The following is a 27,741-nucleotide window of genomic DNA, read 5'->3' on the forward strand; positions in this document are numbered from 1 at the left end:
TGGATGCGCAGGGTCAGCTTCTCAAGGTTGTTTATTTTCCCTTATCTAGAATATTCTCTCTCTGCCCTGCTGAGCTCTGTCCAGCAGGTCGGCCATGGCATTCTGTCTGCCCTCAGGGCAGTGTTCACATTTTATACCCAAAACTCCGTGTGCCATGTTTACAATAACGTGCCAATGTCTGTCATTTCTGTTGGACAGTGTGTCTGTACCTTAAACCAACAGAAAAGTGTCACCATCACAGCAAGACATGGAGGGCAAGGAGAAGGAGGAGAAGGTCAGGACATGCTCAAATTCCTCCATCTTGTACCCCTGAACCCCATTCTAAAAACCCCAAAATTCTACTTTTCCACCCTTTGTTAATCCAGTTATCACACCACTCAAACCCTTGTGGCTTGTAATTCCTCATACAGAGTTGGCAGCTTTTCCCATGGGCTAAAATGGAAGCCACAGGTGTTTTTGACTTGGTGCCAAGGTCTCCGAGCCCTTGCCAGGGTCTGGAGGCAGCCAGGGCAGCCAGAGGGATGTGCTGGACTTGGACAGGGTGCAGGTAACCTCTGCTGGAATGTGTGCTGTGCTGGTGCCCCGTGTCCCCAGAGGGACCCGTGGAAATGCTGGAGGCTGGGGCAGGCAGGGCCGGGGAATTGCACATTCCCTGTGGGACTGAGCCTTGCAGGGCTGAGCAGGCAGCTCTGCAGGAGGGCTCTCACCAGGACACCTTCCCTCCTGCTCAGGACACTCTGGATCCTGCTGCATGACCCCTGGCTGCTCCGTGGGGCTGAGCTCCTCAGTTCCCCGGGGCTTTGGGAGACACTTGGAAGGGGTGATGGTTTTGGAGGACTGGAGAGAATTATCTGCCACTGCTCAGTGCAGGACACAGCCCATAACCAGCAGGGCATTAACAAGAAATCCTGTCCCAAATGGGGCTTGAACCAAATGCTGCTGCTGCTGCTTCCCAGCACAGAAATGAGGTGGGAAGCTCTAATTGGACCATAAAGAACTGCTGTAAAACAGAGATTTAGGAGCTTCCTCTGGGGCCCCTTGAAATGAAAGGAGCTGCTCAGCCAGCCCTCAGCAGAGCTGGCACTGCCAGAACCAGGAGCTCTCTGGGGCCCAGCTGCTGCTGGGGTGTGGGGTTTGTGTCCTAGGTCTGGGGTGGGCACTGCTCCCCGGGCTTTGCTGGCACCTTCCCTTGGATTCCAGTGTGATTCCAGGACCCTGCAGCTGGTGTGGGAGTGCTGAGAGAGCGATGAGCGCTTGCAGACATGTCCACATGGGATCATCCCCCCAGGAGCACCCTGCAGATGGGTCAGTGCTTTGGGGATACCCTGAACTGCAGCTCCTCCAGACCAGCTTTCCTCTGGGTGATGTGACATGGGAGCTGTCAGCTGGATGTGTTTGGGCAGGGTATTTCCAGCCAGAAAGGAAGGATTGAATTTTAAAAAAGCTGCTTGTGTGTGGCAGCTCCAGGGGACCCTCCTGCAGGAGGCTCTGATGGGTGCAGAGTTTGCAAGCAGCAAATGAAAGTCTGCATCACCCCCCATAAGTGCCTTCACTGCACCAGTGGCACGTGTTTGTGGTGGCTGTGTCCTGCCTGAGCAGCTGGTCCCCACCCTGGCTGTCCCCATGGGCACCCAGAGCATCCCAGCAAAGGTCCCTGCAGGCTCCAGCCCCTCTGTCGCACCCCTGGCACACCAGGAGGGTGTTCCTGGCACCCCTGGGAGAGCAGGCTCAGGCACACAGAGAAATGGGCTCATTTTGGGAGGTGAACAGGGCTTTCAAAGGCTTGGCTTGTTTGTTTCCCTGCCTTTTTGTCTTCCAGTCTGTATTGTTAATGCCCCACTGATTACAGGCTTTGGAAAGGAGCAGTTTAGGAAATAATGCTCAGAATAATACCCATAATTTCCTTAAAGATGATACAACGAAGGCAGAAGTGCCCACTTCACTCCTGCTGCTTTGCAGGTCTGTTCGGGAGGTGATTCCTGCCTGACAGCAGAGGGATGGAGAGGGGTTAGGAGGAGCTGCTCCCTGCTGCCCTGTGCTGGCTCCTGGCAACGGGGAGCAGCCAGCAGATCCATGGGCTGGGCCCTGCTGGGCTGCAAAACACAGCCCTTGTGTCTGCCAGCTGAGAGCTGAGCTGCCCGGGGAGGACCCTGCTCTGTGCAGCTGAAGGGAGAGTATTGTAAATGCAGGTGAGCCCGGTGGGGAGAAATGCTGATGTGTGACTCCAGCTCAGAGGCTGAATGATTTCTTTGTTATAACTATGCTATAATAAATTAATATACTGTTTAAAGGAGATACTAACACTACAAACCTACTTGTTCTACCTACCATATCCAACTCCTCACAACTCGTACCCCTCTCTGAGAGCCCAGCCACAGGTGGATTGGATTGGCCATCAGCTCAAACAATCCTCACCAGAACCCAACCAAGCAATCACCCCAGGTGAACAATTCTCCAAACACATTCCACATGGGAAAAACAAGGAGCAGAAATAGAAATTGCTTTCTTTTTTCTCTTTCTTCTCTCTGTGCTCCTCTATGAAAAAATCCTGAGAGAGAGAGAAATGTGCCTGCCACAGGAGAGCTTTATTCCCACGACATGGCACTGTCCATCTGGGGGAGTCCCCTTGTTGGTGCTAGCACAGCCCTGGTGGAACCTCACGCTCACAGCTTCTGCAGCAGCGCCTCTCCTCCTGCCAGCACACAGCTGCTGGGGTCATTGACCACACCAGGGACTTGGCAGAGAAGGGCCAGGCAAGCTGAGGGCTCCACCAGTGCAATACAGAAAAGTGCAGCAGGAAAAAAGGCCAAGAAACCCCTCTGAGAGGGCACTCCCAGCTCCGTGGGGCTCAGCAGCGGCTGCTCCTGCTGTGAGCCACCTTCCAAAGGTAATTAATTGTGTTAGAACTGGCGGGAAGGAAGCGAGCCAGGGGCCTCAAACTGATTATTGCTGCTGAAAGAAGGATGGTGTAATTGCCTGTGAATAATGATGAGGCCAAGCGAGCCCGTGTTGTGCTCCACAGTGCTCAGGAGCACCTGCATGGCACAGGTACAGCCCCGGCTCGCTGTGCCTGAGCAGGGGTGACACTCGCTGGTCCCCACAGTGCCACCTCCCTGAGCTGCCCTGGAGGGAGCCCAGGCTTTCACTGCTCCTTCCCTCTCCAGTTCCTTTGCCCTGGGTGCCCACAGTGGCCACCTGTGCCCAGGAGCCCTCAGCTCTTGCCCAGTCACGGAGTATCCTGAGGGAAGGGCCCTGCGACACCGAGTCCCGGTGCAAAGCAGAAATCCTTCTCACCCTCATTTTCACCTTCCGTTTTCTGCTTCTCTCTTTAACTGCTGCTTCCCAGAGCATCAATTTCCAAAGAATATTCCAGCTCTAATGGGATGAGTTGGTTTTTCGGGGGCTTTGGGCAGGTTTAGTGCACCAAAGGCAGGAGGAGGTGAAGCCACCAGAGCTGGGGCTGCTCTGCTGCCATGGGGGACCTGACCCAGAGCTCTGGGCTCTCACAGCAGCTTTCAGTGACACAACCCTGCTTCGGGTGACACAACCCTGCTTCGGGTGTTTAGTGACACAGCCCTGCTTCGGGTGTTTAGTGACACAGCCCTGCTTCGGGTGTTTAGTGACACAGCCCTGCTTCGGGTGTTTAGTGACACGGCCCTGCTTCGGGTGTTTAGTGACACAGCCCTGCTTCGGCTGTTTCAGTGACACAGCCCTGCTTCGGGTGTTTCAGTGACACAGCCCTGCTTCGGGTGTTTCAGTGACACGGCCCTGCTTCGGGTGTTTAGTGACACAGCCCTGCTTCGGGTGACACAGCCCTGCTTCGGGTGTTTAGTGACACAGCCCTGCTTCGGGTGTTTTCAGTGACACAGCCCTGCTTCGGCTGTTTCAGTGACACAGCCCTGCTTCGGGTGTTTCAGTGACACGGCCCTGCTTCGGGTGTTTTCAGTGACACAGCCCTGCTTCGGGTGTTTAGTGACACAACCCTGCTTCGGGTGTTTAGTGACACAGCCCTGCTTCGGGTGTTTAGTGACACAGCCCTGCTTGGGTGTTTTCAGTGACAGAGCCCTGCTTCGGGTGTTTTCAGTGACACAGCCCTGCTTCGGCTGTTTCAGTGACACAGCCCTGCTTCGGGTGTTTCAGTGACACAGCCCTGCTTCCGGTGTTTCAGTGACACAGCCCTGCTTCGGGTGTTTAGTGACACAGCCCTGCTTCGGGTGTTTTCAGTGACACAGCCCTGCTTCGGGTGTTTCAGTGACACAGCCCTGCTTCGGGTGTTTAGTGACACAGCCCTGCTTCGGGTGTTTCAGTGACACAGCCCTGCTTCGGGTGTTTCAGTGACACAGCCCTGCTTCGGGTGTTTTCAGTGACACAGCCCTGCTTCGGGTGTTTAGTGACACAACCCTGCTTCGGGTGTTTAGTGACACAGCCCTGCTTCGGGTGTTTAGTGACACAGCCCTGCTTGGGTGTTTTCAGTGACAGAGCCCTGCTTCGGGTGTTTTCAGTGACACAGCCCTGCTTCGGCTGTTTCAGTGACACAGCCCTGCTTCGGGTGTTTCAGTGACACAGCCCTGCTTCCGGTGTTTCAGTGACACAGCCCTGCTTCGGGTGTTTAGTGACACAGCCCTGCTTCGGGTGTTTTCAGTGACACAGCCCTGCTTCGGGTGTTTCAGTGACACAGCCCTGCTTCGGGTGTTTAGTGACACAGCCCTGCTTCGGCTGTTTCAGTGACACAGCCCTGCTTCGGGTGTTTCCAGTGACACAGCCCTGCTTCGGGTGTTTAGTGACACAGCCCTGCTTCGGGTGTTTAGTGACACAGCCCTGCTTGGGTGTTTTCAGTGACAGAGCCCTGCTTCGGGTGTTTAGTGACACAGCCCTGCTTCGGCTGTTTCAGTGACACAGCCCTGCTTCGGGTGTTTCCAGTGACACAGCCCTGCTTCGGGTGTTTCAGTGACACAGCCCTGCTTCGGGTGTTTTCAGTGACACAGCCCTGCTTCGGGTGTTTCAGTGACACAGCCCTGCTTCGGGTGTTTAGTGACACAGCCCTGCTTCGGGTGTTTAGTGACACAGCCCTGCTTCGGGTGTTTAGTGACACAGCCCTGCTTCGGGTGTTTCAGTGACACAGCCCTGCTTCGGGTGTTTAGTGACACAGCCCTGCTTCGGGTGTTTTCAGTGACAGAGCCCTGCTTCGGGTGTTTAGTGACACAGCCCTGCTTCGGGTGTTTAGTGACACAGCCCTGCTTCGGGTGTTTTCAGTGACAGAGCCCTGCTTCGGGTGTTTAGTGACACAGCCCTGCTTCGGGTGTTTAGTGACACAGCCCTGCTTCGGCTGTTTCAGTGACACAGCCCTGCTTCGGGTGTTTCCAGTGACACAGCCCTGCTTCGGGTGTTTAGTGACACGGCCCTGCTTGGGTGTTTCAGTGACACAGCCCTGCTTCGGGTGTTCCAGTGACAGCCCTGCTTCGGGTGTTTAGTGACACGGCCCTGCTTCGGCTGTTTCAGTGACACAGCCCTGCTTCGGGTGTTTTCAGTGACACGGCCCTGCTTCGGGTGTTTAGTGACACAGCCCTGCTTCGGGTGTTTCAGTGACACAGCCCTGCTTCGGGTGTTTTCAGTGACACAGCCCTGCTTCGGCTGTTTCAGTGACACAGCCCTGCTTCGGGTGTTTCAGTGACACAGCCCTGCTTCGGGTGTTTCAGTGACACAGCCCTGCTTCGGGTGTTTCAGTGACACAGCCCTGCTTCGGGTGTTTAGTGACACGGCCCTGCTTCGGGTGTTTCAGTGACACAGCCCTGCTTCGGGTGTTTAGTGACACAGCCCTGCTTGGGTGTTTTCAGTGACAGAGCCCTGCTTCGGGTGTTTCAGTGACACAGCCCTGCTTCGGGTGTTTCAGTGACACAGCCCTGCTTCGGGTGTTTAGTGACACAGCCCTGCTTCGGGTGTTTCAGTGACACAGCCCTGCTTCGGGTGTTTTCAGTGACACAGCCCTGCTTCGGGTGTTTAGTGACACAGCCCTGCTTCGGGTGTTTAGTGACACAGCCCTGCTTCGGGTGTTCCAGTGACACAGCCCTGCTTCGGGTGTTTCAGTGACACAGCCCTGCTTCGGGTGTTTAGTGACACAGCCCTGCTTCGGGTGTTTCAGTGACACAGCCCTGCTTCGGGTGTTTCAGTGACACAGCCCTGCTTCGGGTGTTTCCAGTGACACAGCCCTGCTTCGGGTGTTTCAGTGACACAGCCCTGCTTCGGGTGTTTAGTGACACAGCCCTGCTTCGGGTGTTTCAGTGACACAGCCCTGCTTCGGGTGTTTAGTATCACAGCCCTGCTTCGGGTGTTTAGTATCACAGCCCTGCTTTGGGTGTTTCAGTGACACAGCCCTGCTTCGGGTGTTTGTCTTTCCCACTCCTGCACTGGGCACCTCTTTTCCCAGGCCCAAGTACAAACGATCCAGTACAACACTGCAGCGACTTGATTTCGTGGAATCAAATTGGTTTGCTTCACCTAAAAAGCCTGAAATGTAAAACACACCTGAACTGTCTTTGACCTCCTTGGGATTTAAATGATATTTTTAGTTGTGGCAGTTATTTGAAATGCTGATGTGTCAGTCCCAAAGAGGGAATACTTGTCTCGAGTATTGCCACTTGAAATTTTGGGAAGCCACACAGATGTTCATCTCCTCATTATGGAAATAATGTATTTGGTTAATGTGTTGGTATGAAGAGAGGGGAATACAAATTATCTTGCAACTTGAGAGCCATTTAAAAGTTGCCTTCCATTCAGGCAGCCCCAGCACCTGTGGCAGGGCCAGGCCTGGGTGGCTCTGCCAGGGCAGCCCTGGCTCAGCATCCCCTCAGCAGCTGCTGGAGTTTGATCCTCCTGGAAAGGCACGTGCTGCCCCTCGGGGTGGGCTCCAGCGGCCCTGGCGAGGGGAGCCAGGAGCTGGCCTGGGGCTCCCCAAGGCTGGCCAGGACCCCAGAGGGGCTGCTGGGGCTGGGACAGCCCTGCAGCAGCAATAGAGGTGCTGCAGGATGAGGGATGGGTGCCTGGAGGGTGCTCTGCTCCTGAAATCCTGCAGTAACTTGGCAATGGGGTTTGCTTTCCCCAGCAGGGGTGCAGGAGTTGCCAGGAGCCCTTGGGGTGCTGGGGGTGTCCCCTGGCCTTGGGGGCAGCCTGGGGAGGCTCCAGGCGTGCCAGCCCCAGAAACCCCCCTGGTTTCCCTGGCCGTGTGTGAGCAGCTGCCGTGGCTGGTGTTTGATGGTCCCTGTGCGTGAGGGCAGCTGGGCTGGGCAGAGAGAGGGGAGAGGCATGGAGCAGCCATCCCCTCCCTCTGCTGCCCTCGCTGCTCACTCCAGCCCTGCTCAGGCTGCCTTGGAGCCAGGAGATGGGCTGTCAAGCAGCTAGGAGCTTCTGTTCTGTCAAAGCACCTGAGGAAGAGAGGGAAGGGTGTGATGAGGGGGTTGGCTTTATTTTGAGTGAGTTGAGGCTGCTCAGAGAGAAGAGAAGGCTCTGGGGAGATCTTGGAGCCCCTTCCTTTACCTGAAGGGGCTGTGAGAAGGCTGAGGAGGGATTTTTTCACAGGAGCAGGGGGTGGCTGGACAAGTGAGGGAGGAGGGGAGGTTTAGATGGGATTTTGGGGAGAAATTCCCTGACAGGGTGGGCAGCCCTGGCACAGGATGCCCAGAGCAGCTGGGGCTGCCCCTGGATCCCTGGCAGTGCCCAAGGCCAGGCTGGACACTGGGGCTGGAAGCACCTGGGACAGTGGGAGGTGTCCCTGCCATGGCAGGGGTGGCACTGGGTGGGCTTCAGGGTCCCTTCCCGCTTCCTTGGGCATGTCTGTCTGCAGGGGAATGTGCAGGGAGGCTGGCAGTGTCTGCAGGGCCTGAGCCAGCCCCTGTGCCAGCTGTGCCCAGCCCTGGACAGAGCTGCTGTGTCCCCAGCCGTGTCCCCGTGCCAGCCAGGAGCTGGCTGTGCCTGGGGCTCTGCCTGTGCCTGGGGGGCAGCTGGCACCCACAGACCAGGCTGCACAGAGCGGGGGACACTGCACTGCTGCTGTTGACATGGAAACACTGCAGCGAGGCACAGGGACAAGGACAGGCACAGGGACAGGCAGGAAATCAGTTCAGCGTGGGAAGGGCTCAGTGCAGCCAGGCTGGGCACAGCAGCCCCTTGCATTTTCATTTTATTATAACTCTTTATTATGATTTTAACTTTGAAGGGCTCAGTGCAGCCAGGCTGGGCACAGCAGCCCCTTGCATTTTTGTTTTATTATCATTCTGTATTACAATTTTAACCTGTTGAGTGCCTCCAGGAGCTGCTGCAGTCTCTGCATCCCAGCAGAGAGGGATTTCTGTATTTTCACCCTGATTTAAATGAGGCAGTGAGTGACTGGAGTTGAACTGCTTGGAAGGAGAGGCTGGAGCGTTTTGTCAGTGGCTGCTGGGCAGGGAGGAAAGCTCCCTCATGTTCTGCATTCTGACCTCCTGCATCTCGGGCTTTGTTGCTCTGCATTATTCAAATGGAACAGGCCATCTGTGGAGCAGCTTCTGGTAAAAGACTGGGAAGCTGGAGCTTGGGAAACTGGTGGGAAGAAACATCCCGTTGGAGGTTGGGAGTGACCTTAAATCCCATCAGTGCCACCCCTGCCAGGGCAGGGACACCTCCCACTGTCCCAGGCTGCTCCCAGCCCTGTCCAGCCTGGCCTTGGGCACTGCCAGGGATCCAGGGGCAGCCCCAGCTGCTCTGTTATTTGCTAAACAGCTTTCAGCTCATCTTCAGGTGTGAGGAAAAGGATTTTTTCATGGATAAAGATCCTGGCAAAAGAAATTGCCCATCTCCAGTAAGTGGGCAGCAGGAAGGGAAGAATTCCTGGCAGGATTCTGCCCCAGGAGGTGCTGCTAAAGCTGCCAGGTGTGGCTGGGGTGCCCCTGGCTGCAGCAGCAGCCCCTGCCCTGGGCTGGGCAGTGATTGTCCCTTGGCTGGCACTCTGCTCTCGCAGTTCCCAGGAACTGCTGCTCATTCCTGCAGCAGGAGCCCTTGGAGGGAGAGGTGGAGTGTTCAGCTGAGCTGTGCAGCCGGCCCGGGTGCCCTCATACCTGTGCCAGCCTGGGAAGTCCCCCTGGGCTGAAAATGCAGAACTGGGTGGGTTTTGGGGCCTGGAGCTCTCAGAGCTCTCTGTTTGGAGCTGTCCTCTGTGGTTCCTGACCAAGGGAGGCTGCCCAGAGCCCAGGGCAGGAGCAGAACCTGGGCTGGGGCTGAGCCCAGGCTCTGCTCAGCCCTGCTGCAGCAGGGGAACCCCTGAGCAGGGGAACCCAGCTGAGCTGGGCCACTGGAAATGGACACAGAGACAAATTCAGGGCTTGTGCTGCTGGTGTTGTACACACGGGAGCTCCCAGGGAGGGAGAGGTGCCTGAGGGCTGTGAAATGTAGAATAATGAATAATAACACTCGTGTGTGCACCTTTCCCTGCCAGGGCTGCCTCACGCAGCACCTGGCTCAGGATCTCACTGCAGCTGTGGGTTTCATACCGTGGTAACGAGGATAACACTCAGCCAATATCTATCTATTTCCCAGCAGAGCAGCCCAAACTCCCAGATCTGCCCTCAGTGGAATTTCCTCTGCACGTGACTTATGTCATGGATAGAAAAAGTCAAATGTGACACCACCTGAAACTCCCTTCTGCACAGCTATAATCTGCAATTATTGAAAAAGAAAACAGCTGCAAAGCACTTTCATGGCATGATGGAAGTTAATGAAATCATTTATTTTATGGCCTTTTTACGGAGCAAAAAGGTCAAAAAAAAAATCTGTAGACTGTCTTAATACCACCCCACAGTGTGAGGTTGGGCAGTAGCATAAAATCTGCAGAGAGATTTGCTGTCCTAAAATTGATGCTGTCATTCCCCAGCTAATGCTTTTATCCCGATTTAATGCCAGTAAATGAAACTGCTTTGGGTTAAATGCTAGGAAAATTGGAAAAGTGTTTGAGTAGCTGCTTTCAACTCATTTGACATCAATAATTATAGGAGGTGGTGATTTACTGTGTGGGTAAATAACTGGCTGTCAGTAGTGTGGACATCCTTGGGACTAAATAGAAGAATAAAAATATCATAAACTGATCAAATCCCTGCTCCAGTGAAATTGGGTCAATATGTTGGATTTGCTCCCACCTGGGCTGACAATGAGAGTACTTGAGGCACATGGCAAATGCAGTGGGTCAATAATTCTGTGGTTTAATTAGGCTTAATGATTTTCCTTATTAAATAAGCCCTGAGCCCCTGAAGTCCCTTGTGACACGCGAAGGGGATGGTCTGCAGCGTGTGCTGCTGCAATGGCCATCCAGAGGTGACACAAGTCCCTCTAAACTCCTGCTGTGTTGGTGCTGGTGGCACCTGGGACTCACAGGCCACCCCTGCTGCTCCTTCTGGGGGTGCTGGGAGCTTCCCTTGGCTGCTGCTGGTGCCACAGGTGCCAGCCCAGCACTGATCCCCTGACTTCACCTCAACTTCACAGGGTGAAAATCTGCTTTTCCTGGCTGCCCCTGCCTGTCTCCTGCAGCCCCTCCCTGCCCCTGGTGTGCTCCTGGCTGCTGGTGACACAGCCCTTCTGCCAGGCTGTCCCTGCCTCTGTCCCTGGTGTGCTCCTGACCCTCCTGGTGACAAACCCCTGCTGCCAGGCTGTCCCTGTCCCTGGTGTGCTCCTGACCCTCCTGGTGACAAACCCCTGCTGCCAGGCTGTCCCTGACCCTGGTGTGCTCCTGACCCTCCTGGTGACAAACCCCTGCTGCCAGGCTGTCCCTGTCCCTGGTGTGCTCCTGACCCTCCTGGTGACAAACCCCTGCTGCCAGGCTGTCCCTGTCCCTGGTGTGCTCCTGACCCTCCTGGTGACAAACCCCTGCTGCCAGGCTGTCCCTGACCCTGGTGTGCTCCTGACCCTCCTGGTGACAAACCCCTGCTGCCAGGCTGTCCCTGTCCCTGGTGTGCTCCTGACCCTCCTGGTGACAAACCCCTGCTGCCAGGCTGTCCCTGGTGTGCTCCTGACCCTCCTGGTGACACAGCCCTGCTGCCAGGCTGTCCCTGTCCCTGGTGTGCTCCTGACCCTCCTCGTGACAAATCCAGCTCCCTCAGTCCCCAAGGTGCCACTGCCCGTGGCAGAGCCCCAGACTGGCTCAGCCTCCCGAGCATGACCAATTCCCAGCCCTGGCAGGGGGCTGAGCCCTGCCCAGCCAGGACATGGCATCACAGGGAGGCACAGGGGCCAGGGTCGTGTTAGAAACCCATCACCTGGGGGTTTGGATTGGGTCAGCAGGGTTTATTTCCTGGCTGGCACTCAAGAGGGTCTTCTGAGCATTCCTGGTGCTGCTGTACCTGTCCCTCACCTGGACTTGCCCAGCTCCTCCACAGGGTTTGGGATCCTGTCCCTTTCCCCCACTCCCCCCTCCACGCTCCCCCTTTTTTTTCCCCTGTCTCATCACAATGTAGTTCATGTACGTGTTTATCCCGTGGTGGAAAATAAATGAACCCTTTAGGTAGTATCATCTTTCTATGTGTAAAAATAATGATTTAATCAAATCACAGTGATTTGAAGTAATAAGAGATTCATTGTAATTTGGAAAATCTCATAAAAGGACTATTTATATCTCTTAGAGGTATTTGCTGAAAAAGTAATTTGCTAAAGTATGAAATATGGAGAACATTGGGGAATCACTAAATCTTGTCACACCAGTGCAGTGCTTGGTCACGAACCGGGGTGAGAAGTGATTATTCCTGCTTTTGCATGTAAGCATCCAGCATTTTTTGTTGGGTCATCTGGTCCCCAGAGCCTCTGAGCCCAACACTCTCAAGCTCAGCTCTGTGCGTGTGAGCTGTCTGCATGTCCTGGGGTCAGAAAGGTGAAGCACAGGCTCAGGTGTGTGGTCAGAACGTTTGCCTTGTTCACCTGAGTGTTCATGGGTCAGGCTCCTTCCAAAAAAGGGTCTAAAATTCGAGAGGCAGTTGAGATTTCCAGTGGCTCAGATGGGCCTGCAGGACAGCACTGTGGGAAGTGTAGGAACAGTCCTGGCTGCTAAAATAATCCCTGGCAGTGTCCCAGGCCAGGCTGGCCAGGGCTGGGAGCACCTGGGACAGGGGGAGGTGTCTCTGCCATGGCAGGGGTGGGCTTTAGGGTCCTTCCAGCCCAAAGCATGCCAGGATTCCTGTTGCCAGCCTGGGAGGGAGGGCAGTGTCCAGGGGCTGCCTCTGGCAGGGGTTCTGCAGGACCTTGGCCGTGTGGGAGCAGCATTCCCAGGATCTGCACTGCAGGAGGGGTGGCTGCACAGGGCTGACCCCTGGGAGTGACCAGGGCTCTGTCCAGCCCTGAACCTGTCCCACGGTCACTCACCCACTTGGCCCAGTCAACAGAAAAGAATGGTAAAAAATGTTCTCTTCCTAATAGGGATCCATATTCCTGCCTGTGAATGCAGAGGGATCATTAAAGCAGTCAATGGGAATGTTATTATTTGTTATTAAATCTGTAAAGGTTCCGAGTAATTCATAGGGAATTCTATTACAGTTTTATCAGGACTCATTGATTTTATGTTATTAAGTTACAGAGCACTTTCTCCAGAGGTCAGTGAGTTTGGCACGTGGGGAGGGTTTATTGGTCCTCTTTCCCAGCCATATGGATATTGTAGATTTTAGGACTGGATATCCCCTTTGAAATGCTCTTTTAATTAGGAGGAAAACCAAAATACACAGGTTTACAGGAAAAAGTTTCAGTTGTGTGTCCATAAAACCTGGCTGCTTTCTGGATATTCTTCTGACCCATCCATGAGAATATTTTCCTTGGGAAATTTAATCCTATAAATGGTAATCATGGAATCACAGAACCGTTTGGGTAGAGAAATAGTGCTGGCCCTTCCAGAGAGTGCACAGAAACGTTCCTAAATCACTAATTTGGTATTAGTTATCTGCAACAGGTGTCCCAGGAGTTTTAACCAATTATTTACTCAATCTGTGGCAGGCCCAGGTGAAGCACCTGCCTCAGGACAAACAGAGCAGGGAGAGACGGGGGTCTCTGCCACCCCAGGGTCTCTGTTTTCCTGCACTTGGGTCCATTTCCTTCCGGGAAGGTTTCATTTCAGGCTGCAGTCCCCACGTGAAGGGCTGGGGAGTCGAGTGGAGCTCACAGAGTGCACCCAAGCACTCAGTAAATCTGCAGCCCAGCACTGAGGGTTGCTCCCAGCCCACTCTGGTGGTTTTCCTGCATTTTCCCATGGGTTGCTTGCAGTGCTTCAGGCTGGGGCTGTGCTCTGGGCTTGGCACCCTCCTGCTGCCTGTCCTGTAGGAGGGACCTACTTTTGGTTGTAATAAACTGCATCCTTTGCTGGCGAGGCTGCAGGTAAATTTTTCATTAGCTTTCAGCCTGTTTCTGGAAAGCCTCAGTGCTGAGGTTTCTGGCTGGTGTTTGGAGATGACGTGGGTTGTGCCTTCGGAGCTGGGCATGTGTGGAGAGCAGCAGGCTCAGCCCTGGGAAAGCACAGGTTAGAGCTGGGTCACTGGTACACAGGGCAGGGAGAACAGGGACTGACCCCATTCCCAGTCTCCTTTGCAGTTTGAAAACAGCTGGGTTTGTGCTATTTTTATCCCTGGTGGAAGGACTGTCGTGCTAATTCCACCGTGCCAGATGGTTTTCCTTGGACTCTGCTCCAGGCTGTTCTGTGCCAGCCTGTGTCACTTCCCCCACCTATTGCAGCAGGAAATCCTTGGCTGCAGTGCCAGGAAGGTTCCCCTTTCCATGGAACGTGTATCTGCAGCCCTTCCTGACTGCAGACCCGTGTGATACTGCACTGCCAGGGCTGCCTTGGGCTGTGAGAGCTCACTGCTCCCATCCTTGCACCCTCCTCTGCTGGAGTGCCCAGGGCTGGGAAAGCATCCCCTGAGCTGCCCATCCCCAGGGGGTTTGCACCTGTGGGATGGCAGATCATTCACCTGGAGCTCCTCTGGGCACAGCCAGCATTCTCAAGTCCTCCCCACCCCTGGTCTGCTTCACCCAGGATGGATTTGGGTATTTGAATGCCTCCACAACTTCCTTAGTAAAAGACAAAGCTCTTGTTGTGCCTGGGCTGGAGCTGGGTTGCAGGTGGGAGGGTCCCCTGAGGAGCAGAGGCTCTGGGTGCAGGCAGTGTGTCGCTGTTGGACTCGAAATGAGCACACAGAAGCTTGGTAAATTCAAAAGAGAAACAGAGCTAATTTTATTTCTGACCCCACAATATACAGAATTCCAAAAGTGCCAGTGGATTGGAGGATGGAATTACCACCCTCCAAGCACACTGGTCAAACCAACAGTCCATCAATTCTCTCCCCCCACAAAGAAGAATGCAAAACAATCATTATTTACATGGACAGTGTGTAGAAATACAGTATAAGTATGTAAACATCAGAAGGCATAGAAAACTTTCAAAAGAACTATAAAAGAAAACTTAACACTTTTAAAAATCAGGGCAGCAACAGAGCTCTGCTGCTGCCCGCTGCAGCTCCAGCACAGGTGAGATCTGCTCCTGGTGGGACTGCCACAGCTCCCTGGGAGAACAGGCACAAAGCTCCAGAGGGACAGCGAGCTCTGGGAGGCTACAGCTGGCTCTGGAGAGCCCGGGGAGCCAGCAGGGTTTGGGGTGCCAGGAGCCTGTGGCAGGGCTGCAGGGTGGAACAGCATCGCCTGTCCGTGGCACCTCTGGAGGACAGGTGGCAAACACAGGTGACAAAGCTGCCCTGCTCTGTGCCAGGAGCTCTCGGCTGTGCCACTGCTCCCTCTGAGCAGAGGAGGGGGTGCAGCTGCTGCCAGAGAAGAGGCATGAGAAAGGACGACAGGCTGTGTGTGTGAGCACTCTGACACGCACTGACTGCTCTGTGCCCCTGCTAACCTGGTTTGCCAGGGCACACCCAGAGTGCAGACAGCAGTAGGATACGAACGTTGTGGGAGGGTGGTGCTGGCTGCTGGCTCCAGTGGGGATTTGTGTGCACAGAGGTGCTGCTAACAGCCTGCTGAGATGGAGATGCCTCCTCTGGAAGTCTGGGCAGGCCAAGAACAAAATTAGTGTCAAGCTCAGCCCAGTATCAGCTGCACCATATCATTTATTTCCACTCCTTATTGCTACATCCCTAATCCGTGCATTTTCCTTATAATTTTTTGAAATATTGGTCTGTTTTACATTTGTCTTGCCCAGTTTTACACCTGGTAGTTAGAGTCATTTTCCTGCAGGATGCAGCTGGTGAGGAAACGTGGATTTCCTCTCTTGCCATGGTGCCCTCACGTGGACAGAGCCGTGTGCTGGGTACCGAGGGAGGCACGAGGGCAGTGTCTGTGCCAGGCTGCAGCTCCCCAGTGCAGAACAGCCAGGACTCACCGTGCCCTCTCCTCCTGCAGGCTTTGACACTTACTTCACCTCTCGCACCCTGGAGAACAACAGGAGGAACGTGTGGTTTGCAGAGTACTGGGAGGAGAACTTCAACTGCAAGCTGACCATCACTGGCTCCAAGAAGGAGGACACGGACCGGAAATGCACAGGTAATTAATTAACTCCTCCTTCCCCTCCTCCTTCCCCTCCTCTGCTGGGCAATGTGGGGCCAGGAATGCTTTTATTTCAGTGAAGGTTGGCTGGAGTGTTGGTTTGTTTTAGATGGAGGATGGAACAATTTAGGAAGGAATTGTTCCCTGGCAGGGTGGGCAGGCCCTGGCACAGGTGCCCAGGGCAGCTGTGGCTGCCCCTGGATCCCTGGCAGTGCCCAAGGCCAGGCTGGACACTGGGGCTGGGAGCACCTGGGACAGTGGGAGGTGTCCCTGCCATGGCAGGGGATGGCACTGGGTGATCTACAAGGTCTCTCCCAACCCAAGCCATTCTGGGATTCCATGATTCCATGACTAGAACACCCTGGAGAAGTGCTGGGCAGAATGTGCCTCTGTGACACAGAAGCCACAGCTAGTGCTGTCACCTGATGGCCACCCCAGCCTTCCCCCAGCCCCTTCAGGTTTCCCAGCAGCAGCTGAAATGTGTCGTGTTGGATGATTGCCTTGAGTTGTGATCAGGGGAAATCAGTTCATGGGAGGATTTGTTTCACTTTGACTGAAAACTGATGAAACTGGCCCAGAGGAGCATGGAGGGAGCAGCTCAGCACTCCTGGACACAGGTCCTGGCCCAGAGGAGTGTGGAGGGAGTTGGGTTGGAGCGTTATCTTTGTGTGGTGAGCAGGAGACATTTAAAAGCTCATCTGCCTTCCCCAAGAAATCCCATGGGGATTGCTGGTGGTGCTGAGATAAAGGCTTTTGTCTCTAATGAGAGCTGGTGGCTGAGGCTGGGCCAGGGGATTCTGTCACTGCAGAGCTGTTACTGGTCCTGGAGGGCTTTGTCAGGTGACAGTGCAGGGATTTCACTGTACAGAGGCCTCCTTGTCATCCTCTGCTCCTCCAAATTACAATATTTACCCTGGCATATTGTTGGTGGCTCTCGAGCCCAGGTTCTCAGCTGCTTTCACGTAAAGAGCTTATGTGGAGAAGCCTTCAGACCCCTCAGGGCAGTGTGTGCAGGGTCTGTGCTGTCAGTGAGCATCAGGGAGGGTATTTGCAGAGGCTGGGTCCGTGGGCCAGGGCAGTGGCTGTCCCTGTCCCCAGGCAGGGCTGTGTGATTGTGCTGGGGGTGGATGAAGAGTGGATATTTTTCTGCCAGCACTTCCCCAGCTGCCAAATTCCATCTTGTGCAAATAAGAGCTGCCTGTTTGATACCGTGAGCATTCCACAATCTTTAAATTAAATCTCTTGTTAATGATGACTATCACCAGGCTCTCAGCAGCACTATTGTGTGAGACCCTTTGGAAATGTGTTTAATTCTTCAGGAACTGAAGCAGTCTCAGAACTCATCTCGCGTGAGCACCAACGGAGGGGATTTTGATGTCTGTCTGTGTGAATTATATGCCATAAAAATTGTCCTAGAGATACTATTTATCCCTCCTAAGACATCCCCTCTGTGGTGTGGTGATAACAGTGAGTGCAGAGGGACCAGCTAAAGGAGAGGCAGTGGGAGCCGGGCACATCTGCTCGCTCCGCTCCGCACGGGGACACATTAACGCCGCCTGCGCGGGGATGAGGGAGGGAGCCCGGCAGTTCTCAAACATGCATCTCACTGCCGGCGTCTGAGGGAGGTGGAACAAGTGCCATTCTTCCTCTCTGTTCTCAGCACACGTTTGGAGCTTTTCTCCCTGCCTTTGTTGCAGCATTGTTCTCCTGCGAGGATGTGCCTGGAGCCGGCCCCGGCTGCCGCGTCTCTCAGGAATCAGGATGATGAGCACTTGAGCCTCGAGTAGGAAGGGGGGGGGTTAAACTGTTTGTCATCACCTTCAAATAGATCCTTTGGAATCAAAAAATGCTCGTGTCAACAAACTGCTTTTGTGTTTCATCCTTCTCCTGACATCCCAAGGTACTCATTGCAAACCCGTGGGACAGAAGTGTGTTCTCCTGAAATCATGTTGAGTTCAAGTGTCCCAGGTGCCAGATGCTTCACTGCTGAAGCAAATCATGGTGTTGTGTGGCTCCTGCAGATCTCCACGTAAAAAAAAAAAAAAAAACAGCAAAAAAGCACCTTCTTCTCAGAGGAGCAGAAATGGTGCAGTTCTCAAACATGAACAGAAGTGGTGCAGTTCTCAAAGACAGACAGAAGTGGTGCAGTTCTCAAAGAGGAACAGAAATGGTGCAGTTCTCAAAGAGGAGCAGAAGTGGTGCAGTTCTCAAAGAGGAGCAGAAATGGTGCAGTTCAAAGAGGAGGAGCAGAAATGGTGCAGTTCTCAAAGAGGAACAGAAATGGTGCAGTTCTCAAAGAGGAGCAGAAATGGTGCAGTTCTCAAAGAGGAACAGAAATGGTGCAGTTCTCAAAGAGGAGCAGAAATGGTGCAGTTCTCAAAGAGGAACAGAAATGGTGCAGTTCTCAAAGAGGAGCAGAAATGGTGCAGTTCTCAAAGAGGAACAGAAGTGGTGCAGTTCTCAAAGACAGACAGAAGTGGTGCAGTTCTCAAAGAGGAGCAGAAATGATGCAGTTCTCAAACATGAACAGAAGTGGTGCAATTCTCAAAGAGGAGCAGAAATGGTGTGGATGGGCTTTGTTTGTACTCTCCATGGTTTTGGTCTGACAGCACAGAAGGGCTCGTGGTTTCTTGCTGCACCCATTTTTTAGGTTGGTTCTGCAGCCTGCCCTCCGTGGGACTCCCAGGATGTCCTGACAGGTCTCTGCTGGGGGTTCTCTCCTGCCCCTTCCCCAGAGGCACCCACAGTACTGCTCCTGCTGCTTTCATCTGGTGGAACTTGGTGCCTTTTGGGAGCTTCCTTCTCTTGCAGAGTAATTAGTAATTGAATTTCTATACTCCCATTATACGGGAGCTGTTCCTGGAGCCTGTGGTAAAACGTTCTGCCTGACTTCTTCAGCTCAGCCTCGGAGGGGGAAATGTTCCCCACAATGATGTTGAAGTTGGAATTAAAATTGTGCCCAGCACTTGTGGTTTATTCCTGCCTGGAAATGGACTTTGGGTCTGATTTGCTGCTCAGTGCAACAGCAGGAGGGTGACATGAACTGGAGGGAACACTGTTCAGACAGGCCTATTAATTTGGTTATTTGCTGGTTTTTTTGAAGTCTGCAGAATATTTGGTCCATAACATTTCATAACATTTCATAATCATAACATTTGCTCTGCAGGTTCTTTGCTGCTTCAGATTTGGGTTCAATTTCTAATTGCAGTAGAATCTCTTTAGGAGGTAGCTCAGCCTGTGTTTTGGTGAAGGAGAGCACACTGCCAGCTGTGTAAATTCAGACATGTTTGGGGTGAGCAGTTCCATTTGTCTCCACATCTGGATTTACTGTGCACAGTTCTTGATGTTTAATACCCAGCTAAGTGGCTGTTCCAGCACAGGGAAGCATCCTTGTTCTTGGAAATTCTACTGAGATTTAAAAACCTTTACTATTTTCGTGTTTGGACACTGTTACATTGCTCTTGGGTTTTTCCAGGTATGTTTTGCTTGTGTTCCTCTCCCAGATCTCTTCACTGCTGCAGGTTTTCCTCCTGCTGTGCGCGTGCCCAGCCGTGCTTCTGGAACTTGCTGTGGCTTATCAGTGTTGTTTGTGTGCAGCATTTCAATCCCAATCCCCTCCCCTGGCATCCATTCCTGCTGCATTGCTCATTTGGTTACAGAGCTGAAACCACTTAAAAGCATTTTCCTTGTCAGGGCTTGAAATCCTGATAAGTTCTGTAATCAATGAGAGAGAGTGAATAATGAAAAGGACCCTGCCTGCAACTTCACCAGCTGGAAACTCACTTTTTCTGCTCAGCTGTTTGCAGGATTTCAGGGCTTCCAGAGGAGCTGAGATTTAAAACTGGGGTTTTTTTTGGTAGAGGGTGCTTCAACCATCATGGAAGCATGGAATGGGTTGGGCTGGGCTGGGTTGGAAGGGACCTTAAAGCCCATCCAGAGCCACCCCTGCCATGGCAGGGACACCTCCCACTGTCCCAGGCTGCTCCAGCCCCAGTGTCCAGCTTGGCCTTGGACACTGCCAAGGAGTCAATGGACAGTTTCAGGGGAAAGGAATAAATCAGATTCCTGATTCTCAGCCTGCAGTGCCTTGTTCCAGGCTCTGAAAATCCTGCTTGGTTTGCTGCCTAATTGCAGAGCCCCCTGACCTGTTCAGGTGACCAGAAGAGCACAAAGGCCACCATGCCACAACTCTGTCTGCAGCCCGAGGGCCGGGGACGGACTAAGGCTCGAGCCTGAAACTTCCAGTGTTTACGCTCACCTCTTCCATCCCTGCTCTTGAGCCCTGCTGCCTGCCGGTGGATGAGTTCCCGTGCCCTGCTTTTCCACCTGCAGAGCCCCTCCGTTCCCCAGGTGCTCCTTCCGTGCCCGGGGGTGGTGCAGCTCTCTGGGGGTGCAGCTCTCTGGGGGTGCAGCTCTCCAGGACTGCAGCTCTCCGGGGTGCAGCTCTCCAGGAGTGCAGCTCTCCGGGGTGCAGCTCTCCGGGGTGCAGCTCTCCAGGACTGCAGCTCTCCGGGGTGCAGCTCTCCAGGACTGCAGCTCTCGGGGTTGCAGCTCTCCGGGGTGCAGCTCTCCAGGACTGCAGCTCTCCGGGGTGCAGCTCTCCAGGAGTGCAGCTCTCGGGGTTGCAGCTCTCCGGGGTGCAGCTCTCCAGGGGTGCAGCTCTCCGGGACTGCAGCTCTCCAGGGGTGCAGCTCTCCAGGACTGCAGCTCTCCGGGGTGCAGCTCTCTGGGGGTGCAGCTCTCCGGGACTGCAGCTCTCCAGGGGTGCAGCTCTCCAGGACTGCAGCTCTCCGGGGTGCAGCTCTCCAGGAGTGCAGCTCTCGGGGTTGCAGCTCTCCGGGTGCAGCTCTCCAGGGGTGCAGCTCTCGGGGTTGCAGCTCTCCGGGATTGCAGCTCTCCGGGATTGCAGCTCTCCGGGGTGCAGCTCAGCTCTCCGGGGTGCAGCTCAGCTCTCCGGGGTGCAACTCAGCTCTCCGGGGTGCAGCTCTCCAGGGTTGCAGCTCTCGGGGTTGCAGCTCTCCGGGGGTGCAGCTCTCCGGGGTGCAGCTCTCCGGGGTGCAGCTCTCCAGGGTTGCAGCTCTCGGGGTTGCAGCTCTCCGGGGGTGCAGCTCTCCGGGGTGCAGCTCTCGGGGTTGCAGCTCTCCGGGGGTGCAGCTCTCCGGGATTGCAGCTCTCGGGGTTGCAGCTCTCGGGGTTGCAGCTCTCCAGGAGTGCAGCTCTCGGGGTTGCAGCTCTCCGGGGTGCAGCTCTCCAGGGGTTGCAGCTCTCAGGGATGCAGCTCTCCAGGAGTGCAGCTCTCCAGGAGTGCAGCTCTCGGGGTTGCAGCTCTCCGGGGTGCAGCTCTCCAGGGGTGCAGCTGTCCAGGGGTGCAGCTCTCAGGGATGCAGCTCTCCGGGGCCGTGCTTCCCGTACAGGAGCGGCTCCCACATGGAGCATGGATCAGCTTGGAGATTCCGAACGTTCTCTCCTGCTGCGGCATATTAGAGGCACTCATGGGATTCGGCAGGACCTCTGAGGCCCAGCAGGCTGGGGAGCAGGGGTGACAGTGACAGGAGCATCCCGAGGTGCCGTTAATTGCTCGCTAATTGCCCGTTAATTGCCGGCACGTTCCTCAGTCCTCCGCAGCCCTTTCGGTGCCTTCTCTGAAGTGACTCTTCCTTCCCTTGATCTGGCTTTGACTTTCAATTAGAGCCCGGGATTTGCAGCAGAACAAAACAGCAGGCTTTAAATTCCAGCTGTGCCTTGCTGTAAATGCTCTCCTACTCCAGAGCCGGGCCCTGAGAGCGTTCCGAGCCTGGAGCTGGCTCTGAGGAGCTCCCTGCGGGCTCGGGCTTCGCGTCGGCGAGCAGGGCAGGATTTGTTTCTCTGGATTTTGGAGAGTAACTCGTGAGAAGAGTGGGTGATTCCGGTAGCAAGGACAGAGGTTTGGTTATGGTTTCATTAATAACGCTGCAGCTCAGAACGTTTTATGGTCCTGACCAAAGGCGCGGTTCCTTGGCGAGCTCTGCGAGGCTCCGCTGGTGTTCGGTGCCAGGGGAGCGCTGTCCCCGCTGTCCCTGAGTGTCCCCTGTGTCCCCGCAGGGCAGGAGCGCATCGGGAAGGACTCGCCCTACGAGCAGGAGGGGAAGGTGCAATTCGTGATCGATGCCGTGTACGCCATGGCCCACGCCCTGCACCACATGAACCGCGACCTGTGTGCCGACAGCGCCGGGCTGTGCCCCGAGATGGAGCACGCGGGGGGCAAGAGGCTGCTCAAGTACATCCGCAGCGTCAACTTCAACGGTGAGACACGGCCCCGGTCACCTGCTGCCACCTCCTGACCCCCCTGTCACCTACTGACATCCCTCGGTCACCTACTGACACCCCTCAGTCACCTACTGACACCCCTCAGTCACCTCCTGACCCCCCTGTCACCTACTGACATCCCTCGGTCATCTACTGACACCCCTCAGTCACCTAGTGACACCCCTCAGTCACCTCCTGACTCCCCGTCACCTACTGACATCCCTCGGTCATCTACTGACACCCCTCAGTCACCTAGTGACACCCCTCAGTCACCTACTGACACCCCTCAGTCACCTCCTGACCCCCCTGTCACCTACTGACACCCCTCAGTCACCTACTGACACCCCTCAGTCACCTACTGACCCCCCTGTCACCTACTGACCCCCCTGTCACCTACTGACACCCCTCGGTCATCTACTGACCCCCCTGTCACCTCCTGACCCCCCTGTCACCTACTGACCCCCTTGTCACCTACTGACATCCCTCGGTCACCTACTGACACCCCTCAGTCACCTCCTGACCCCCCTGTCACCTACTGACCCCCCTGTCACCTACTGACATCCCTCGGTCACCTACTGACACCCCTCGGTCATCTACTGACACCCCTCAGTCACCTCCTGACCCCCCTGTCACCTACTGACAGCCCTGTCCCCTGCTGACCCCCCTGCCACCTACTGACACCCCCTTGTCACCTACTGACATCCCTCGGTCACCTACTGACACCCCTCAGTCACCTAGTGACCCCCCTGCCACCTACTGACACCCCCTTGTCACCTACTGACACCCCTCATCCCCTACTGACCCGCACCATGGAGTTGGGGCTGGGCAGGGGTTGCTCTGTGAACAGATCCCTGCTCCCCCCTGCTCCAGGATTTCTCCTGCCTGCCAAGGTGGAGCAGTGGAGCTGTGTGTGACAGGAACAGCATGGCCTGTCCTCCTGCTGCTCTCAGTGTCCCCAGCCCCAGAGCCAGGCATCCTCCTGCTGGGGAACAGCTCTCCTCAGCCCCGTGCAGCTGGGACCACCCTGCCCTGAGCTGGGACCACCCTGCCCTGAGCTGGGACCACCCTGCCCTGAGCTGGGATCACCCTGCCCTGAGCTGGGACCATCTTGCCCTGGGCTGGGACCACCCTGCTGGCCCTGCTCTGGGGCCTTGCCCTCCTTGCAGAGGTGCTGCCATCAATGCAGCCAGGGCTGGAGCGAGACTGTGCTGGAGAGAGGCTGGATCTGAGTGAGGAGCTCAGTGTGCATTTTGTGATCATGTCCTGGAGGACAAAAGGCCCCGAATATGGAAGACTTTAAACCTCAAGTGCTCACACAGTGAAATTCTGGGAGTTTTGAAGTGCAGCTGTGTTTTGCCAGTGAAAAGCTGAAGATGCTGTTCATGGGAGCCCCTCGGGTGCCCAAACTGCCAGGAACGTGCCCTGAGCAACAAACACCCCAGCTGGTGACACCTGTGTAACTCCTGTCCTCCTCTCCATAATTCATCCCTCATCTTGCAGTGATTAAGAGATCGAAACCCTGCAAATTCAGTCAGATTGTGTCTGGGTTTGAGGGCTTCCTGCAGGTGTCAAGTGCCCCATGTCTGTGTGGGAGAAGGCAGGTCCTTTGTTGGGAACTGAATTAAATTGTCACAGCTCTGCATGAGCAAGAAGCTGCAGCCTGGAGACTGGCAGAGGTTCTGAACTGCTTACTGGGCTCAGCAAAATCTGGGAAATCATAACAGAAAGAAAATAAATCCTAAGCGATCAGTGAAACCAGTGAAATAATGACATGTTTTAATGATTGGAAGATCAAGGGTTATTTCTGAAACGCCTGTTTCCTCTCTGCGATGAGGTTTTCATACATCACTTTTTATTAATTTCATTATTTCACGAAAGGAGCCTGAGCTGAGGCTGGAACGCTGCAGTGATGCAAACCAGGACTGACAGAGCCTGCAGACAGGTGGCACAGAAAGGGCTCCAGAGCCTCACCCAGAGGTTAAGGAGGGCTGGCCCCTGCTGAGCAGAGCCTTGGCTGGAGCCCAATTACTGCAGCTTCAAAGGCAGGAGAGGGACACTCGTGCCTGCCCCGAGGTCCAGCGCTTCCCTCTCCCAGCTGCTCGTGGATCTCCCCAGCGCGGCTGTGGCACTCCGGCACAGAGCACTGCGGGCAGCGCTTGCTCCCGCCTGGCCCTGTGCAGAGCCGTGCCCGAGGGCCCCTGTGCCTCTGGGGTCTCTGCAGTGCCCAGCCACGGTGCTGGGCAGCCCTGCTGCAGCCACGGGCCGCTTTAAAAGCCTCTGCTGGGGGCTGGGGAGCTGCTCCCGTGGCGGGGGCCGCGGTGTGTTCTTGGCTGTGTCCCCGGAGGGTTTGTCCCAGCACTGGCTCTGGCGTGGCCGTGACAGTGGTGTCCATCCTCCGTCCGCCTCCTGACCAGCAGCCCTGGACCTTCCTCTGTGTGTCTCTTGCATTTTGGGAGCCTCACCTGGGCTGCTGCCGTTCCAGATGTCCTTTTCTTGTCAGCTCTGACAAAGTTGAGCCTAACTCACCCTAAGCAGCCCTAAGAGTCGTGATCAGCCAAATCCCATTTAGCACTTTGCTGCCTTTCTGAGGAGCCAAGGAATTACAGCCATTGCTTCTGATTGAGTCTAAGTGTTTCCACTCAAATGTATTCTGGCTACATGAATCTGTAATGACAATTAAATATCTGCCTGGTGCTCACTAGGAACCAGCAAGGAGAGATTTCAGTGGGAGATTTTCTGTACCAGCCTTTGAACTGAATTTGTATCTGATCTCAGAGGATTGTAGGAGAGACAGGAAACAATTTACCCGGGCTGGAATGGAGACTATGCTAATTCACTCCTTCAAATCTTTTTTCCCTCCCTGGAATTCAATGAAGAATGGGAATCATGAAGAAAACGATAATCTTAAAGTTCAGTGCTACAACAGGAGAGATTTTTCATTGCTTTAGGGAAAAAAAGTTACACAGGGGGAGGAAGCTTTGAATATAGATATGCTGGAGGATTGTCATAATCTTCAATCTTGACACAATATTACTCTACCCTACCGAAACCTATTTTAATATATCTGGAAATAAATGTCACCCTGGAAGGTTGCTCCTGGAGCTCTGAGGAAATGAGGCAGTGCTTTGAGTTCTCCTCTTGGGAAGGTTCCCAGCCAGTGCTGAGGTGATTAAAACGCAGGTGTCTTGCTGAGAGCTCACCTGAGCTCAGGTGTAGGGCAGCTCCAGGCTTTGCCAGCAGCAGGAAGGGTCAGGGCTCTCTTGCCTTGCTCTTGTCCGTGTTTGTCACTTGAGTACACGGCAAATAAAGTTAATTCAGGGTCCTGCTCTGGGTCTGCCAAGACACTCCCGTGGCAGTGCCACAGAGCCCGGATCAGGGAGCGCACAAGGAGTGCTCTTCCCAAATCAGGGAGTGCACAGGGAGTGCTCTTCCCAAATCAGGGAGTGCACAGGGAGTGCTCTTCCCGGATCAGGGAGTGCACAGGGAGTGCTCTTCCCAAATCAGGGAGTGCACAGGGAGTGCTCTTCCCAAATCAGGGAGTGCACAGGGAGTGCTCTTCCCAGCCCAGGCAATGCACAAGGAGTGTACAAGGAGTGCTCTTCCCGGATCAGGGAGTGCACAGGGAGTGCTCTTCCCAAATCAGGGAGTGCACAGGGAGTGCTCTTCCCAAATCAGGGAGTGCACAGGGAGTGCTCTTCCCAGCCCAGGCAATGCACAAGGAGTGTACAAGGAGTGCTCTTCCCGGATCAGGGAGTGCACAGGGAGTGCTCTTCCCAAATCAGGGAGTGCACAAGGAGTGCTCTTCCCAAATCAGGGAGTGCACAAGGAGTGCTCTTCCCAAAGGCTGCTCTGTCCTCTCCTGCCCACGGTGACGGGAATGGAACGTGCTGTGGAGGAGGAGGAGGCTATTTCTGGATGCTAGTCCAGGCTGACTTGTGACAGCAGCCTCTCTCAGAAGCAGATGGGCCATTTTCTGAAGGGGGGAAGGCAGCATTTAGAGGCTGCATCCACAGGAGTGGTTTTACTGGAGAACTCCCAGGGGACAGGGAGATGGGAGGCAGGCTGCAGGGCAGGAAGAAAAGCCCTCTGGCCTTTGTGGCCTCGGGCAGAGTAGGGTGAGGTGAGGCTCACCTGGTGAGGCAGCAGGGCAGGGCAGGGTGGATGTGTGGAGAGGGCTGGGTGATGGCAGCGTCCCCAGTGCCCACTCTGGATGGCTGCGGGATGGACGATGGACGGCCTTGGCCTGGAACGTGTTTCCAGTGTGAAAGCAAGCTGACATAGAAGACTGGCTAAGGATTTGGTGCTGGGTGGTTGGATTTTGTCTTGTTTCCTTCCCCCAGGCAGTGCTGGCACTCCAGTGATGTTCAACAAGAACGGGGACGCCCCGGGGCGCTACGACATCTTCCAGTACCACAGCAGCAACACCAGCACGCCCGGCTACCGCCTCGTGGGCCAGTGGACAGATGACCTGCAGCTCAACGTGAGTCCCCCTGCTCCTTTGGGGCACTCAGTGCTTGAAACCAGCAGGGGTCTTTGCTGTTTCCTCACAGCTCCACAGTGGGGGTTTTGCATATTGTCACCTTCTCCTCTGTCCTGCTCCCTGTACCCAGAGAGCCAAAGCTCCTCAGACTAACAGAGACATGAGGTGGTCATGCAAATTTTATTACTTCTGCATGTCTGCAGTCCCTAGTTGCCAGCTTGAGAAATGAAGCTGTGATTTGTTGTAGTTTGAAACCACTGGGCTTTCACTTGCAGATGCTTTTCGGTTTTTTTGTCTTTGGAAAGCCGGAATGAAATGTTTTTGGAGTGAGTCACTTCTCCAGTGGTGCTTTGAATCCGTGTGGATGAGGTGGCCTTTCTGGGATGGTGCCTGAAGGAAAACAGGCAGGCAGGAGCAGGTGCTCAAATACACTTTGATGTTTCCCAGAAAAAAAACCCACAAGTGGTGGGTGGACCGTGTCAGCCTCACCCCTCCGAGCCTGGCCTGTGCCCTCGCTGGCTCCAGGATCCCTGCTTGGTTTGTGCACTTTGCCTCAGGCTCCTGGAGAAGGGTGCCAGGTTTACTGCAATACTTACTCACGCAGCCCCCTGCAGTTACAAGGCTAGCCCGGATCTGAGAGAGCTTTGGGGGAAATATTACAGCGTTAAGGCAAAAGATTCCAAAAGAGGCTCTAACCCCCTATGTGGTCCAAGACGTTTATTCCATAGGAGGAAGAGGGAAAGAGAAGGAAAGAGAGGGAAAGAGAGAGAACAATGGAAGAGCATGGCCTTTTCTACCCTCCTGTTCAGGAAAGGACAATTGGCTCCCAACCAGTTGGGTCCAGAAAGGAAGGAAGGGTTAAACTAACACGGGTACAGCTACAGGGGTCTCTGGGGGAGAAAACCATTCCCCAGAGCGATGGAACAGTTTACCTCGTGGCTGGCTCCCTGTGGAGCGTCACTAACACCCAAAGACCCTTTTCAGGTCACTTGGGCTCTTCAGCCACGCGGCCTGAGGAAGATCAAGGTGTTCCTGAGGGGAAAGGGGCATTTGTGGAAAAAGGGTTTCCTCCCTCGGTCAGCCTTGCCACCCCGGGAGCATTGGGAATTCTTGGTGTGCTGTGGCTCTGCTGCCACATGTCCTTTGGAAGGGTGATAGGACAGGCTGTGTGACAGGGCCCAGCCCTGACACCCCTCCAGAGGTGTCCAGGACACACTGGGGTGACCCAGGGCTGACACGGGGTGTGACCCAGGAGGTGACCCAAGGTGACCGAGGGGTGACCCAGGGGTGACCCAGGAGGTGACCTAGGGGTGACCCAGGAGGTGACTCTGCAGTGACCCATGGGTGACCTCACAGTGACCCAGGAGGTGACCCCAGGTGACCCAGGGTGACCCAGGAGGTGACTCTGCAGTGACCCATGGGTGACCTCACAGTGACCC

At 54.8% G+C, this 27,741-nt stretch overlaps 1 protein-coding gene across 3 annotated transcripts in view; it reads left to right on the forward strand.

Moving 5' to 3' along the window:
• Positions 1 to 27,741, forward strand: part of GRM7 (glutamate metabotropic receptor 7) — a 217,072-nt gene that overhangs the window by 125,384 nt on the left and 63,947 nt on the right. For all 3 annotated transcript variants that reach the window (XM_068202387.1, XM_068202385.1, XM_068202386.1), the window contains exons 5-7: positions 15,394 to 15,534; positions 21,619 to 21,819; positions 26,163 to 26,302. In XM_068202387.1, the coding sequence (XP_068058488.1) occupies positions 15,394 to 15,534; positions 21,619 to 21,819; positions 26,163 to 26,302 (482 nt within the window). The remainder of the gene's footprint in view (positions 1 to 15,393; positions 15,535 to 21,618; positions 21,820 to 26,162; positions 26,303 to 27,741) is intronic.

The sequence above is a fragment of the Anomalospiza imberbis genome, chromosome 11 (assembly GCF_031753505.1).
Source record: "Anomalospiza imberbis isolate Cuckoo-Finch-1a 21T00152 chromosome 11, ASM3175350v1, whole genome shotgun sequence".
In the NCBI taxonomy this organism is placed as follows: Eukaryota; Metazoa; Chordata; class Aves; order Passeriformes; family Viduidae; genus Anomalospiza; species Anomalospiza imberbis.